This window comes from Cataglyphis hispanica, chromosome 16 (assembly GCF_021464435.1).
Source record: "Cataglyphis hispanica isolate Lineage 1 chromosome 16, ULB_Chis1_1.0, whole genome shotgun sequence".
NCBI lineage: Eukaryota > Metazoa > Arthropoda > Insecta > Hymenoptera > Formicidae > Cataglyphis > Cataglyphis hispanica.
This window is the reverse complement of record NC_065969.1, coordinates 5,440,878-5,459,526: the sequence shown is the minus strand read 5'-3', so window position 1 is coordinate 5,459,526 and position 18,649 is coordinate 5,440,878. Positions and strand designations below refer to the sequence as shown.

The 18,649-nt window shown below is 32.9% G+C and overlaps 2 protein-coding genes across 2 annotated transcripts in view; one reads left to right on the top strand and one right to left on the bottom strand.

Annotated features, from left to right (window-relative positions):
- Window positions 1-18,649, bottom strand: part of LOC126855729 (uncharacterized) — a 47,988-nt gene that overhangs the window by 18,388 nt on the left and 10,951 nt on the right. The window contains exons 3-4 of the mRNA XM_050603593.1: window positions 4,235-4,335; window positions 723-783 (exon numbers count right to left, since the gene is read on the bottom strand). Of these exons, the coding sequence (XP_050459550.1) occupies window positions 723-783; window positions 4,235-4,297 (124 nt within the window). The 5' untranslated portion in view covers window positions 4,298-4,335. The remainder of the gene's footprint in view (window positions 1-722; window positions 784-4,234; window positions 4,336-18,649) is intronic.
- Window positions 1-18,649, top strand: part of LOC126855677 (uncharacterized) — a 168,776-nt gene that overhangs the window by 145,761 nt on the left and 4,366 nt on the right. The window lies entirely within an intron of this gene.

The window sequence follows — 18,649 nt, the reverse complement described above, 5'->3', positions numbered from 1 at the left end:
CAGCGTTCGCAATTTATATGTATAATTAATTTTTATTAAAAAATTTTAAGATTAATAAGGAATTCTTTTTTTCGCGATCGATTCCACCATGGGCTGTCGCTAAAATATGTCCCATGGTCATTTAACACGGAAGTCCCTTTCTAAGGTCATCGATACGTTGATCCGCCAATTTCAAATTCTCATACGAGTGATGAAGTTGATAAATATTCATCGAGAATGATTCACGGAGGATTTGAATTTAATAGCGAAAAACATCAAGCATCGAAAAATATTCGCGTTGCTGAAATTGTCACATAGAAAAAATCTCGGAGAAAATTTGTTCACCTCATTAAAATTTGGCATAGATTTTATTCAATAAATTTTTTTTTATATCACTTATTTAATCTGCTTAGTTGTGCGAAAAATGATAATCTTTCCTCGAGATTTTTTAATGAATAATTTTTTGCCTTGAAAGGCAAACTTCAATTTCAACAAATGATAGTACATACATTTTCCATAATTATGAGAGATATCGCGCATATGAAATTAAGATATGCTGTTCGGACAGCGATTATCCTTGACGCGTTCCTACTATTTGTATTAGAATCGCATTAGTCGATGACCTGATGTTTTAGTCATTTTTTTTCTATTATACCGCGTCGGCGGAAAGAACGGAACGTCAAGAGATAATCACGCTCGCCACGCGAATTACTCTGTTTTTTTTTTTTTGTTGATGTTATTACCGGACTCGTGTCCCGTGTAAAATACCGATAGCATCTCTTCCCTTGTCATATGCTCGTGGATCTGAAACACAAATGAGTTTAGATGAACACGGGTGTCGCAATATTATTATTACGTAATCGAGATTGTAATCATCGTAATGTCACACGTTCTGTTAATCGATTCATATAAGTATCGAATAAATCCGCGACATACGATAAAGCAAGCGATATGGCTATAGATCGATTGCAAGATGTGGGCTCAATTTCTCAAAATATAAACGTATATATGTATGACAGATCAAATGTAAAAATGTAAAATATATATGGTATAAAACAAAATAAATAAATCAAAAGAAATTTACTCAAACACCATAATTATTCGAATGAGGAAACGCAAACGCGACTACAATGAGAAAGAGTTTGCGCGAAATATCTCGCAAGCGAATCCAACTTCCGGGATTCACAATTTCATCATTATGTCATTTCGTCGCGTTTTTTTCGCTTGCGCGTCTTGACAATTCTGTGACTTTAATTTAACTTTTTGCCGATCAAAGAGGTATTTTTTCGATCGTGTTATCTTGCCAATACTGTGGGAATAGCCGAGACAAAACGAGCAATGCAGTAAAATGTAATCGGGAATGGTAACGCCGGCGGCAAAAAGACATCACGTTTCATGTCGTAAAAAGTTACATCACAGACGGTAGTATTAGCGCGCGTGGAATTACTTGTAGATTAATCCACAACTGAAATTTTACATTTCACAATACGTACTATTAAGCCTAGTAGTTTGTTAAATAATGAATCATTAAATAACAAATCTAAATGTGTAGTAATTATAAAAACTTTTAATTAAATATATATTATAATGATATATTAATATTACTTATAATAATAATATAAAATAAAATAAAAGTCAAACCTTTGTTAAATTCAAATAATAATTTTATATTTTAATATAGATATTTAATAATTAGATTGATAATTAATAATTGTTTAGTTTAAGATAATTAGCTGTGCATTAATATTCAAATTCTATTCAATAGTCATTTCAAATTAAGCTCGCGAGTTCACAAACATTATAATTGGTCGATAGGATTTATTCAAACCAGGCGATTTTTCAAGTGTTCTCAGAATCCACGACTCGTCCGGTTTTACAACGTCGGTTCTGTAATCAAGTATGCGTGCATATTCTGTTTTCCAATCGCATTTCAAGGTCTTCTTCTACCATTTAGCAGCATTTACTTACGCGTGGTGTCGCAGAAATCGAGCTGCAGCGAAACGATCAAAGGGGTTCTGGGGCTTCTAAGGTCGATCACTTTCGCTCACTACTTTACTAGATTGCTCGATCGAGAGTTGATCGATTTGCATTAATACAAGTAGTTTCATTTCTAACAAAGCGTCAAATGCATTTATTTTTTCGGAAAACAAATGTCCAAAAATTCCTTTCCCTTTAAAAAGGTGGTCAATTAATAAATATCATATTTTTATAAAATGCGTAATTTTTGCGTAAAATTTTTAATTTTTACATGGAACATTAATTCTTTTTTAATTACTCGATATAATGTTTTTGTCTGGAATCATATATAACATCGGCAATACCGTATCAAATCGCATAGGTCAGGTAACCGAGAATTTCTCACGACGACGATGGCTTCTTATGTTAGTCCCGGCAATTAATTGTGTAACACTCATTAACCGTAACGACGAGCCACTCATTTCAATCGAATATTGTATTTCACGCGTCTACGAGCGCATAATCGTCGATCGATAGAAACATCGTACTGCTATGTCGTACCTCTTGTGTGAAAAATGGATTATTTTCTCGGAAGTAGGAACACGTTCAGGTTTCGCTTTCGGTCTTTCTCGATCAATAAATTCATCCCGATATCATGTAAATCATGTGGAACGGCTGCCGGAAATAATGTTTCACTCTGGAAACTCTCTAAGAAAGTAATTATTTGTATAATTTTCTAAGCGAGACATTTACATAAGTCAGCGGACAGTCGACGACCGACTTCGCGATGCAAATCCGCGATAACTTGACCATTGATAAAAATACAAGAACTAAAGACTTTTTGTATTATGACTTTTCTAATTATAGTGTTTAATTAGTGTTTAATCAGTGTTTAATCAGGATCTTTTCTCATCTTTCGCGCTTTGTCGATGACAAGTGCTCGTTCATGGAGGCTAATCATAAAACATACTGATATTTTTATTAATACATGTACTAATATTTTTATCGCCATTTTACCTTAACTGACTATTTAACTATTTTTTTGCTTTTCTCCTTGACTCTCCTGCTTGTTAATCGTTATCGTAGAATGTCATTATCAAAATCGCATTATTTTCGCTGAAATTTCTCAAAAAAAAAAAAAAAAAAAATTAAAAACAAGGTGATGCAGCTAAACAGCATCGAATGGTTCGATGATTTCATTGCAATTTCGTGCGCAAAGTTCTTACGTAAGTTAGAGGAAAACCGGCCGTTGACCACGTTTGCGATGGTTATCTATGACAAGATGATGCGCTCGACTGATGTGTGCTGAATCGTAACGTGCCATTAATCCATTCGTTTTTCACGCGCTTTCTTAATTACGAGGCAATTGACACTTAGTGTAATCCTGTTTATATCTCTTGTTAACAAGTATCATCTAAGCGTAAAAATGCGTTTGCACTATCGGCGATCTTTCTAACAATAAGAAAAAAAGTCATACATAAAATAACATATAATATGTCAAAATAAAATTAATTGATGTCAAAAAATATGCAGATTTTAAATTTAATTAAATGTACCGTTTGTCCTATATATATTTCTCATTAATATAAAACTTATATACACATGATTTTTGTTCTGACGTAGAATCAATTATCAAGAAAAAAAAGGAAAAATTTTTTATTTGTATATATAATTTTTTTTTACAAGTAATAATTAAAAATAAAAATTTCATATAAAAAACGGGTCGCGTATTATGACAAATGGTTTATATAGGCGCGATCGTCAATGATTGTCGAAGTAATTTTCTCGTAAATACTTGGCGCACCCATGCGGCGTTTACTGCGAGCAATCCACGAAGTTATGATGTATCATTAATGTTCCTCACCTACATTACCGAGCTTCAAGCTAATTAATTCCTTGCGTGCCATAACGTGCTAAATAATATTAAAACCGTACATATAAATTAAAGTTCGCGCAAAAATACATACCATAAAGAATCCTTTAAGAACAAGACCTTTGAAATTATGTTGTGTAAAATTTACACGGCAAATCGAGGATAAACAGCAAAAAGAACAAGATTTAACTAAAAAAAAATAAATAAAAATATGCCTGTAAGTCGTAAGAAAACGTACTGTTTTGCGTACCATGAATTTTCCTTGTTTTAACGATGATTAATAAAATTAGAGTCATCATCGCATTTTGTGTGATCATTTTAAATTCGGTAAAATTATCTCTGCGCACACGCACGCACACAGTCTTGTCTTTTGTCTTAAAAGAAATAATTGCATATAGGATAACAGCGTATCCTTGGATACCTTACCTTGTGGCATCGTAAGAGAGGTAGAATGATGACCATGCAGAGAAGGACAAGGGCGCGAGTCATTTTGCATAAAAATATTCCTGACTGGTTGCGTCACATCGCTGAAACAGAAAATATCATCGTCTCGTAAATGAGAACATAATGAAAATAATTAGCGCTTTACGCTAAAAAGCTTGTAGCAAGGACGCAAATATCTTAAAATCACATCTCGCTTTTTGACGTTTATTCGTTTATGTATTTATATTTTCTATCATTTATGTTTTTATATTTTCATCGTTTTTTTCAAACTTTTGGAGTTGGCATTCATATTTAGAAAAATTTATTAAAATTAACGCAAAAACAAATACGCGCCACCAGTTATAATTCGCTAGAATTATTTTTTTCCATCGATGTTTATAATTAATATTTATAACGCACGAGAGTGGTATATTGAGACACCCCCCATTTGATATTCCATCCGATAATATAAATATATGCGAAAATGAGATATGCTTGTTCATTATGCGAGCAAATGAAAAAGAGGTATTTTGTTCACTGGCATACAATGAGGAAATCCCGCGGTTATATAATTTTCATCACACCCGGTGAGCAAAATGCGAAAATTAAAAATCGAAAATAACCTTCATAAATTTACGCGTATATGAAACTTGCATGAAGAAATGAGAGAGTGTACGATGTTGAGTGGTGTGCTAGTGCAATGACGTCGATCCCGGAAGGAAAGTTTAGTTGCATTCATCATTATTAACGAATAACGGATTATAAATACTAACAGATGCGCATCAAAAGCTTCAAACGTAGAGTATAGTGTAAATAAACTCATATGTTGTAAGAAAAATTAATTTCTCATTGCAGAAAAAAGGGAAAAAACTCTATCGGCTTGTATGTAAATAAAAAAAATTTTAAATCATGAGAAATTTCAAGATTTAAGCCGTCATCGTTGAAAATTTAATTTCGAGAAATCAAACATAAAATGCAAAATACTATAACTATGTTTTTGACGCTGTAAAAAATGTTTGAATATTAGTTAAAATTAATTAAGATATTTGTTATGTATATTTTGATTTTTCGTAATTTATATATATATAAATATTTATTTATCAATGTTCAAAATGTTCATTATTTAATTTAGTGTTTAATTCAATTATATAAGCTGTGTATCAAGACGTAAAATATGTCAAAATTAATTTATTAACATAATTTTTCTAAAAAAAAAAAATATCTAATTAAAATAGTTCCTTCTTCGTCCTGAATAGTTTACTTTCTACAACGTATATCCTTTCTAAAATTCAATTGTAAGGAAGAATTAAGGCCGCAAGTCAAAGAGAATAACTCGCGGACGGAGAAATCTGAGAGTAAAAGTAATGAAGTTATACGCGGGAGCAAAAAAAGTCTGTCTTATTGTTTCAATAAGAAATCAAACTTTCCAACCAAATCATATATTCGACCTTTGTGCAGCGATAATAAGTAATTTATAGATTACTCTAGATACCATGAGAATCGAGATTCACACGCCATAGAATGCCACCGACAACGCCACACTATAGAAAGAGATCCATTGTATTGTATATATCATTTAATAATGTTTTCAATTGAAAGTTATTTATGTTGTCATTAAGTAATCATAATTATATTCATACCGTGCACACATCTTCTTATCGTTATTCTTATTAATCAATTTGCGATTTCTAGAAGAAGATAAAGATCATCGACTCTAAAATAATAAATATTTTTCAGCCATTATTATTCCTCTTTTGTGTAAAAAAATTATTTTTATTTTTTTGTTAAAAACATTTTCAATTTCCATCGCATTTTTTACAATTATTTAATATATAATTCAAATTATTTAATATATTATTTAATTCAAATAATGGAAGCAACCATGAAAAAAAAAACTTTAATAGCTACTTTTATAATTTATAGATTTATAAAAAAATATGTATTTTTTTGTCATATCGTAAAGATCTAAAAATCATAGAACATAATTAGTACACGGAAAAAGAAATGTTTTCTCCTAGAAATCTGCCGAACAATAGAATATAAATTTAGACCATTGCTTGCGTTCTCAGCGTGTTGACATGTAATGATTCATTGTTGCTTGTCTTAATCAGATTTTAAAATTTCATACGCGAAATAGAAGTTTGCGCCATTATTTGCATTACCAGTGTGACATTTCATTTCTCTTATTGCTACTTGATTTAGTGAGCTAAAAAAATATACCCACTTCACGAAACTGTCGATCCGACAACAACTCTAAGAGAGAAAGAAAGAGAACGATCAAATTACCATAAATTATGTAAATCAATTTATATCTGAACAAATAAACATTTAATTTAGTTAACTCGATCGTTACTCGATTTGTACTGAAATTAGATTTTGCGGTTTGTAGATAAGACAGAGAACGACCTAAAATGCATTTTACGAAAAAGACGACCCGGCAATCACTGAAAAAGTGACAGATATTAAATTATTCCAAATGCGCGTTAAGATAAAAATTATAAAAAAATATCACTTTCGCTTGACCACAAGAAAATTAATTTGGGTCATTGTCTGGATTCCCGATAATGCCTAATTTGCCACATTGTTTCGAGTAAAAGCGAATGCATATCGCTGCAGTCATCATTCTATGCGGCGTTAATTAACACGAAGAGAAATTGCGAGTTATAAATGTCAACGTTACACTCGGAGAACCGAAGACGAACTCAAGTAAAGGGCAACTAGTTTCATCGTATTACGTACAGCCGAGAAGAGGGAAAGAAAAGCGAGAGGAAGGCAGTCCCGCATATTGCGAAAAATAATTCCTCACTTTCCTTATCGAAGAGGCAAAGCGATTTCATCCAACATCTCGACGAGAAAATCGAGAAGGGGATAAAGTCAAGTCGGTTTTTTATCGCTGTGTATGTATACCGTACTCGATTTTACTTTCTTTTCGGATTAGACTAGACAGATTGTGAATAGCGTTTCGGATTAAGCAATGGAAAGTGGTTCCCGAGATCAGCGGTCATCGATATCCGTATTAAAATCTTATCTATCCGCTTTCGATATAATGTTAAAAAATAAAACGTTATCTCGTAACGCAACCTCTAAATTGTATATTATAATATATCATACATACAATATCATATCCTGTATGTGTAATAGAGGAACTTGTACTCTGTAGTGCAAAAACCGCGGATTGCGACAGATAGATTGCGATTTATTGGCATCAAATCAAGAGAATTAAACTATCTTATGTTCACAAAGTTACAGATATTACTAAATTTAAACCGGATATATATGCATATATATATATATATATATATATATATATCAATCAAATTTCAAATAAATTCATATAAATATACGAATACTGATATTGTACACATTATAGTGTCAAAAAAATTTTAAAATTTTAAAAGATTATTATATTACAAATACCTGACAATTATAAAATTTTTTTTAATAAAATTATTATATTTCTTGCAATATTAATTAATCATTTAATTTCTATTTATGTCTCAAATCCTAAACGGGTTTCATTTTTATTGTTTATATTAAAATTATTCGATACATTGAAACAAGTAAGCTAGTGGAAATTTATGATATTTATTATCAGAGGCTTTTTATGATCAAATAAGAAAAAGAATTGTTAATTTTATTACAGTGCGAATGTGCTTTTCTATTTGAAAAACGAACGGATATAATATGGTGAGCTAATCGACGGTAGCTCCCATTCTGCGTTCAATGACTTTCTTTCAGTCCATGTGCTTACGGATAACAGGAAGTAATGCAAAGTACTTACTTCCGGAACGCGAAAATGCCGGTAGGAATAAATCGAGTGTCGTGAGAATTTATGACAACAGTCGCGCTTCTAATTATTATAATTTAATATTGCTGAAATTCTAGAATTTTAGCTATATAATTCGTCGATAAATTATTACGAGATCGTTGTATTGTTAAAATAAAATGATACTTAAAATTAAAAGAGAAAGGGAGAAAAAATTAGAGTTTTTTTTTTTTAAATATCTTTCGCAGAAAGATTTTTCATTTTTAATTGGAAAACTATCTCGATATCCATTTCATTAAACTGTGTAGAGAAAATTTTCCATTCATTAATAATTATACATAATAAACGATTACTCATGCGTTTTATTAATGTGTGCTACGATATTTCGATATAAAATCTCTCTCGATTTCGCTGTAATCGCGTATTCAGTCGTTCAACATGAGATCTTCGCGATGCATTTTGAATGCGTTACTGTTTCTTCGTGAAAACACTATTGAATCGCGATTGAATCAATCAAATTCTCTCTCTTTGCTTTCTACTCCCGAGTATACGAAATTCTATTGAATACACGCGCTATTAAGAAAGCAGTCGCAGTAGCGATCAAATATGACACAAGTGTTGTCCGTGCACGTTCGTCGCGTTTTTGAATCAATGCATCGATGTACGACGACGAGAAAAAAAGACTGAAGAAGCGAGGCAAGATTGTATTATGCAAAGTAGAAAGATATTTCGAGAACGCGCCAATGCCACGTCGGAGAATTAAAGTGAGGTTTTTAATACACGCTCATGCGTCGGACTAGCCTCGAATAACAATTCCAACTCGTGAGACACATGTATTGCGTTTCAAGGCTATTTTATAACAGCTACTTCTCTATTTTTTATGTTGGAACTATTAATTCTACTTTTGTAGCGTTATTTCGCAGCGATTTTATCTGCGCGGTTGGAGAAATGACTCTGTAAGAAAGGGTAATCGAGCCGAGATCGGGTTTAATCAACAATATGAAAAATTCGAATAAGTAACTTAACAAAAGCCGGTGAATGTCTATGAAACAATAAATTAAATGTATCGATCAATAAATATGAACTTAATAAATATTGAATTAAGATTACCGATAAAAGTCGATTTATTATTCTAATAGCTCTTTTCTTACCTTATTGTTAGAAATGTCAATGATAAAAATATCTTAAAAAATCCATAATTATTATTTTTCATTTATTTTACGTAATAAAAAGACATGAAAAATTGTAATTGTATATTTTAACGATTTATATGCAATCATATATTTTCTTAATTAACTATCTTTGGCAATGCCTTCTCCATTTAAGGATTAAATATTCAACGCGCAATGTTGTATCTCACAAGTGGCTGACAACATGCATCGCGCAATTTGGTTCACTCGCGGTATTAACGCAGAAGTCCAGCGGACTTCTCTTATGGTCTAAACGAGAAGACAGTACCATAAGTGGCATTTGGAATACATAGCCGTTCTCGAGGACGCTCACAGCCGCGAGGCATCGATTCTCGTCTCCGCGGATCATCAATTTATACAAATCTGTCTAGTCGCGTTTCCGGTTAAAAATCATTTCTTTATGAGAGCATGTTGTGATCAAACAGAAACGCAATTACCCGTGGCATGTGACTCATCATATTGTCTCGTACAACTGACAGATGGAAACTTCAACTGGCATATTCAACGACAAATATTTATCTTTATATGAAATAATAAAAAAGAGCCTTAGAATATAAACAAAAATTAAAAGATTTAGAAAATAGTAATAAAAGAGAGCAAGAGAGAGGGGAAAAAAATATTGACTTTTCTTTCATTATGTCTATAAATTAATATTAATATACAGGAAGAAATATATTTTGTATCTCTTAAAGAAATTATAAACCTTCATTCTCACAGTCATATATATAGCACATAGACTTCAATTTTGTTTATATAAATCCTAATACCATAAACCGTATGTGTGTGTGTGTGTGTATGCGAATCTGTATGTAAACATGAAACGTATCAAAATTATAACAAGTCCTTGTATTGCGTCGACGTCTATTATTCGATGTTTAACTACATGTAATTTTTCCTCGAGTTGAGTCTGGTTTCAACGTTTCCGGCTTAAAAAAAGCAAACGCTTAAACAAGGCGTGTATCGTGACAAGATTGTGTGTCATTAGAGATAGTCTGTTGTAGTTCGTGACTACAATACAGATGCGTTCATAAAAGCCGACAGAAACAAATTAAATTTTATTCTTCATTTTCCTATGTTTCTCTCTTTTATAAGTGTAATAATTTTGATGTGAGTGTGATTAATTTTTCGTATTGATTCTTTCAAACCTGCTATCTCTTGAGATGTATTAACTTAAACAAATAAATGACTACTTAGTTAAGTTACCGGACTAATTGAATATAGTTTTAGATTATTAATTGTTGAATTTATCCCCACATTAAACAAAATATTTTTGGTAATCGCGTTTTTTTTTCTCTCTTAAAAGACAAGCGGATAATTATCTAAAGCTATCTTCCCCTTTTTTTTGTCTCTATCGTTTCATCAGGCCGTGTTTCGTATCCTCTGTCTCTCAGGGACATATTTACGGGCTGAAAACTCGCGCTCCTTCTCGCGTTTCGCATTCCGCACACATTCCGCAACTTGGCGGTATCGCGTCGCCAATATATGGGAACCACTCCACCTTGATGCATTTTTCAGATCCGGTCTGGCTGATTGGCACGGATTCCGGACTCAAGGAGTCCGGAAATCGGTTTTATGAGAATCACGAATGCGCGCCGTTCCCTGGGACAGATAATCGAGGTCCTGCCGTTGAACACCGGCCTCCCTCGAATATTTTCATATATGAGAAATGCGTTTCGAACGAGGACTTATAGATAGTACAAGCGAGCTTCCGGCGAAAGAAGTTTTCCTTTCACCTCCGCGGAGTCTCTGACTTTCCGTGATTTTTAGTCACCTTGCGTTTTCTCTCACATGTCAAATTGCACTTGAATTTCGCTGCATAAATATATACAATTATTCTGTCATTACTGATCAATTATTGAAAAAAATGAATGTCAAAATTGTTTTTATTATTTGCATTTTATTATTTGTATTTATTTGCAATAGAAGTTATTATTTTTATTATATTAATATTTAATCTGTTAACTTTTTTCCCTCTCTCTCTCTCTCTCTCTCTCTCTCTCTTTAAAGTAAAAATAGAGCATTAACATTAAAAAAAAAAAAAATTTGTATATAAAATACAAAAATATCAACGTTTCCAGCTTGCTTATTAATATGTCCAACATCTTCATTACATGCGTCGAAATTTCTGGAAACTTTAATAAAGCAATCGACGACGTGGATGCTATATGTATTCGCGTAGCAAGAAAGATTTTAATGAACGCAATAGCAATGAATCTGCCTGTACACTAATGAAGTTAAGCTTGAATAAGAACTCAATTGTAAAAACTCATTTTGTGTGACATTTTAACAATGACTGTCGACATTTAATATTTTTCAAGTCATTACAGTCCGCGTTAAAAGATTATTCCGTTTCAGCATTAAAAAAAAACAGCGGATAAGCGATTAATGAACTCCTTATCTAAAATCGGAAGTCGTGCATGTCGTGTAATGACGTACATTATTTAACGCCGTGATTAAAGCGGCGGCCCCTTCTCTATTAGTGTCACCGTAAAACCGGTATCGACGTCGACGACGACGGCTTGTGATTCTCGAAATACGATCGAAATATCGAAACGTCGTTTCCTAAAATATGAATTCTTTTTCTACCCATATTTAAGCTATCTATATCATTAATAAATGCTTATATATAATCATCGTACACGTGTCTGTATTTCCGAATTACATATCTGAAAAGAATGTGTTGCGCCATCGCATGCATTATCTTTAAGACGTTATCATAGAAAAGCAATTTTACATTCAAATTAGTTTGATCGCACATAACAGTGATCCAAAAAACAAATTATTTTTTATTTCACAAAATGCACGCACCAAAAGATTAAAAAAATGTTCGTCTACTATATTTAATTGCTAATATTCTAACAGTCTTTTTTTGCTAATATTCTAACAGTCTTTTTTTTTTTCTTTATTTTTCTCAACATGTGCACATTTGCGTTAAGAAAAAATTACTTAAGTCTTAGACGAGAAAAACGTTACTATGTATTTTTATGATATATGATTTCAATCTGTATTGTGATCGTAATAAATGGCAAGCTAAACTCTGTCATCCACGCCTCGGATGAGACTCATCGGCATACTTATCATTTCGACAGGATAATTCGTTATCTCAAGTCCCATTGAAAGATTTGCGAGTCAATGAATGTCGTGGCCACCGAAATTTGCAAATCTCATTAAAACCGGTTTTCACGTCGGATATATATATCCGACGATATCCTCAATGTGCCCTCGAGGTGGGAAAAAGAAAGGCATATTCCAAGTGGAAATGCGGTGACTAAACACCGATTTTGCCAGTTTTACTGCTAATTGACGCCATATGTTGACGCTTGATTTGGGATTCTACGAAATACAAAAAAAAAAGATACATGCTAAAAAGAGCGATACGGGAGATGTGGTTATCACCAGTCGTGATCCCGAAAAGTCGCGTTAATGCATTCACTTACATCTAGTCTAATCTCCGCATAATGAATCGTGCGACAATCTCCCACACTCCTTACTTACATTAGTCAATGAGAGACGGGACATTATTTCATGTTAATGTCAGCGGTTACAAGAAAAAAAAGAGATCGCGCGCAGTCTGGCAACGGGCACCGAACTGTCTGAGGATTTACAAAAACATGTGATTATAATTTTGTGTCCTTCTGTTTTTTTCTTCTCTCTATCACATATTTCACAGACCGGTTGTTAGCATTTCGCGGAAAAGTACCATCTCACAAGAATTTTGCTCTTGTTAGTATATCGGCTATCGAAATAGCCTTCTATATTTCATAGGCGCAGCTATAATTTATTTTTATATTCGAAATGTGACAAATTAAACATCAAATTCTATTCTCTCTTATAATAATCTCATAAAAATGTAGTCGTAAAAATTAGGATTAGAAAAAAAATTTTTTTAAACTAACAAAAAATTGAACAATATATATGTTATCGTTACATAAGCCGTACAATTCAATGCGGATTTCATGGATCACGACAAAGCTTTCTCTGTAATGAAATAAGCGACTGTACGTTTACATAAGAAATACCATGTTTATAACATTTAGCGAATTAAGTATAATATGCTGCATAAGAGAGTATATTCTAATTTCATAATATTTGTCCACACATATAAAACTATCGTGATTTTCGCTTTTATACTGTATGCTGGCTAGTCTGATTAATTATAAATATTACTTTTCTCTACAAAATTTGACTTCTATAAAATACCTCAAGAAAATATATTTTTTGTGTTGATTCATTTCTGTAAATGTTAAAGAATGTAAATGTGTGGACAAAATTAATAAGACAGATTATTTAATTTTAATGAATTTATGATCAACACAATTCAATCAATTTGTCCCATTTTAAGGAAATAAAAATTCATGCATAATTTAACTTTGAGAATCTTATAGCTATACAGTTTTTTGTAAACTATTCTCAGTTATTAATGATGTTACGTACTCAAGAATTGGCAAGAACTATACAGCTAACTTAGTAATTAAATAGCATTGTCACTTCCTAGATTCGCCCACGAGTTCGCCCATAGTTTGAAGTAAATTTATAGGATGAGTCTGTACGCAACAATTCTTGCAATGTAACACTTTGACCTCCGTGATTCGATTTTTTGCGTCCGTCTACGTCAAATATATCGTTCCTCTCAAATAAATCGACATTTGTAATACTATACAATTATCATTATTAAAATCTTGCGATTGATTGCGATTAAATCTCGTTTACGCAACGTACGTCATAAGTCACAAGGCCAAATTTTGCAAGAGATACAAATCTTCATGCTTATCGCGATTGCGGAAAAAATTAAATTTTTTATTCATCCGGTTAATTCTACTATGTTAAATATTATAATATAGTAGGCTTAATTGTTTTTTAATATTTTCTGTGTATTTTAATTCAATATAATCTTGTCCCGTTTATCCTTATTTTATTCATGACAATTCTTCATAATGTTGTTCGCACAAATGATTCAATTAATTTAACAGCGACTATGTCGCCGTCGACTGACGCAAATTTGACGCAAGTGACACTCTTTCTTTCATTTCTATTTTTTTCTATATTTTCTATATTTTTGGTCTTCTCTTAATTTACCGTGATTCTATTTACATTACAAGAAAACGTCAACCAAGTTGATCGCCTTGAACGCGGATCGAAACTTGGACCGTTCTTGCGCGAGAGAAGTTGTATGAGTAAATCATGATTCTTTATATCTGTTTCCTATAGATACAATTTGTATTTATAGGTTTATCAAGTCCTGACATATGTTCTTTCAGATCAGTAGCCAATAGATTTTTGTAGATTATCGACTGTTATTGATATGCAGAAAGTCCCAGACCTACCCGACCACAAATTCTTATATATAAATTATTTGACTAGTCGATTTTTTCTTCGACGCATAAACGTGTATAGAAAGATTAATAATCTTCAAGTTGCAAATAATTAAAATTTTCTTACTTAAGATGAATTAAACTTTTTACATGCAAACAAAAATTTTATTCCTTATTTAATTTTAAACAGACCTTTACAGATTTCTAATACGGAAATCAATAAAGATATTTAATGTTTTGAGAATTGTGACAGTTTGCAACAAATGATAATTTTCCTATATATTTTTTTCCTTTTTTTTTTATGCTGAAAAAATAATCGATTTCAGATTAGTCAAAATCTTCGTCGACAAGAAACAACTTGCTAAATTTATTCTATATTTGCAAATTGAGATTTCAAAAGATCTTAAATATGATAGAATAATAAAAACATGTAATAAGACTGATGAGATAGAGACACTCACATAATCGATGGTATTTATACGGAATATCGGACTTCGGGAGAGACCTATCCGAGTTGGATTGACAGACATGAAGACACTATCAAGATTTGTCAGGTCTATTACTTATATATACGTGGTTCTATGGTTATATTTCGCGAAACACGTGATCTGAAACATCACCCACTGCGCATGGCAATAATTTCCGAGAGATGGATGAGACGGAGGATCCGAGGAATGATATAGTATTTGTGAAAAGTGTATTTTTTTGCTCACGCGCGTGAACTGGTTTTACCCGTTTGTGCACTTTCTGCACAATAAAGCAATCGACTCTTTTTTTTTTCTACCCGCGGATTGCTCTTAACTGCAAAATGGGATATAAGTTGTCGATCGACGGCAATTTCCTCCGACAGTGTTCTACGAATCGGTCAATAATATTCTAATTAGACCCGTTTAGGGACGCTTGCCTCATATCCTCCGCCGCAAACGTGTTTCGAATTGAATTATTAGGAAGGAGACAAAAAAAAAAAATAAGAGAGAAAGAAAGAAAAAAAAACTTGTCTCATCGTCCTGCGACGAAGAAATTATTTAAGTATACTTCGACTTTTTATATATTCGTCTTAATTGGTCGCCAATTCGTCGAGTCATGCCATTAATATTGAGATGTCTAATTCTGAGATTGACTTTTGTAATCGTGAACCGTTCGATATATTGCCAGAGCAATAAAAATTTATCTTTTTGTGAACTGCATGAAATAAAATCGTCAAGTCGCCCGTATTTTATGCATATATTTTATCCGAGTCCATTAATATCCGCATAATATCATCATATTAACGCACTTGACGCGACTCACGGTACATTTCGTGTTTTCAGTCTTAGTGTACTTATATCTACGAGTTAGAGATGACGCTATTCTTTGCGATAGTTATTTGCTATTGTGCTATTGTAATACATGACAATACATACATGCATATAAAATTTTAATGCTAAGAGCGCAATAACTTAAGCGTAAAATAATGGAAAATAACGAGAAGTCTGTTTCATGAATTAATTTACGGTATTCGCAATAACGTGTGAACGCGTATCGGCATCTCATCGTAATAATTATCTCAACAACTTTATGCAATTAATTTCCACAAATGCCTTGCTGTCAATGTAATACGTCTAATCGCTTCTCACTCAGCGACTCGATATATGTGTATGTGTGTACGTGTCGAACGAGTCTAACTACTTTGTGCAAGAGGTAAGTGACCTTTCGCGTAAGGTAATCGGGTAGCTTCAGAGAAATTTGCAATTGCGTAAAGAATGTCAATGGAGGGACCGTATCGTCATACGGGACCGCAGGGGCTGCACACCCGCAGTCACCTCGTCATTATGTAAGATGCAACGATGCAAAAGTCACTCATGCGGGACCTATCTACGCAAGGACAAACCCGCGAGTTTTCAGCTTGCGAGCAATGCAATCGTCGTTTGTGCAACGTTAAAGACCTCGACAATGAGGACAAATATGCGGCCAATCAGTTCACGCGTTTATACACATGAGATTGATTTACGTCACGCTGTTCGGTTTTATCGCACGCTCTTTTTTTAAATAGTTCACTTACTATATAACCATGAGCGTTGCAGGAAAAACGCGGTTTCCCTTACAGGACAGATAAAAAAAATAAAATTAACTTTTTGTGCAAACATATCGTCATTAAAAGCATTTTTCAGATTTTAATATTAATGCGGAATTTTTTTAATTAATAAATTTAAAAAATTTTTGTATTAAAATTTAATTGATACAATTTTCATTGTTTCAATAAATATAATCAGATTCGCGAATATTTAATCGATCTCGACGTTTGCTCTATTGTCATGTTAATTGGATCAATTTGACATATCGATCCATGGATGAACCCGGCGGGGTCTCATCGTTGCGAAGTGACAACCTTGACCCGTATCAAACTAGACCGATCCTTAAAGTAGGTAAGTTAAGTACGTATGCATATTTCGCAACGCTGTTTTCAACACCAATTTCACTTCGACCGTGACTCGAGTAGGAAAGTGATGTGGCCTCACGCGTACGGTGTTCTCGTTCTTTTCATACCGGCAGAATACATATATCTTTTCCAAACGCGAGCGACAAATAGCGATTTAAAACATTTAAATACTAATACGAGTCGGTTTCTTTTCGCCTAAATATATTCGTGAATTTTTATATTTGCGACTAATACTTCTAGGCGGCGAACACCCGACATCTCGGAATTTTCCACCGTTTACTGAGGGGGGAAAAAAATTAAAATTTCGCCATAAAGTCGCATCTTTTTTTTTTTTGCGCAATATCGAATAGTCGTTAATCAACGTAATGCACAGTTTACTCGCGTGATGAAACAGAAGTACGGGATGTAATACCGCAACTGTTTAATCTCCTCGGTTAGCAGATTATAATTAGGATGGCAATGTGAAACACTCGATATGTGCGTAGCGTAATGACAATGACGACATTGAGAGATTACCGGTGGCACACCGGTGTGATTGCGATTGTTAACACTGTGCAGCAAACCGACTCTTTCAACATTCATACATGAAATTCAATAAGTACAAAAATTAGCTAATGGCTATTATTAGGCAAAGATCGAAGAGGCCACGACGTTTTTTCCCGATACTTTGACTAAGAAAAAATTAATCAGATAATTAAGAAAAAAATTTGCTGTCGCAGGCTATTTATACGCTTACGATATGTAGATAAAGATTGAATGTCTCTCTCTGTCTCTGTCTCTCTCTCTCTCTCTCTCTCTCTCTCTCTCTCTCTCTCTTTCTCTCTATCTCTCTCATCTAAATTTTTACATAAGCTACAATGCTGGTGAATAAGTCAATTCCACCAATGCTTTATATATCAATAAAAACATATATAATACATTTAGGAAACTGCAAATGTAACTGCGTATATAAACAAGCGTAAGAAAATATCCTTAATATTCCTCTAATTTCCCCTTGACGTTCATATTCGTTTCAATTTTCGTATTTCTCTACACGCATTATGCTACTACACATATATAAATTTGAGTGAAAAACAAGTCGCATTTGCATAAATAAATTTTAATTTTTTTACGGCCAAACTTGTGTACTTTGGCGAGTCGCGTCGTCGTCATTCATCGATCGATGAACGCACGTTGTAGAAAAAAATCAGTGCCAGCCATCGTACAATATTTTTCGATTTCCTGCACAAAGATTAATGCGACAACCATATTTTTTTTTTTTTATTTTCGGATCTAGCAAAAATCTCTTTTTAATCGGTGCAGCGTTTTCTCTAAGGGAATAAAATCTAAAAAGATAAAAAGTAAAATATTTGATTTTCAATCAAATGATAAAAATTTGTAATTTATATAACAACTTTGTGATAAAATTTATTTTAGATATAGGAAGTTATTATATAAAAATTTTATTAGTATTCTTTACAGTTTATTTAATTCGTTCGTAGTGTAAATTTGACCGCACATTTTATAAATACCATGTATATGTCCACAAACCACGCACAATACGTGCGATGCACAGGAATGAAGAACGTGGTTCGTCGTCGAATTGTGTCGAGGATCTAAGATTATTATCTTTTTCGGGGCTTTTCGTAGTGGACTTAAGAGACGCACTTGATATGTAAGTCGTCGCACACGAAATTCAGCGGACGAGCGACGCAAAAATAAATTTTCGTGATTCACGTGACGCATTTCTGT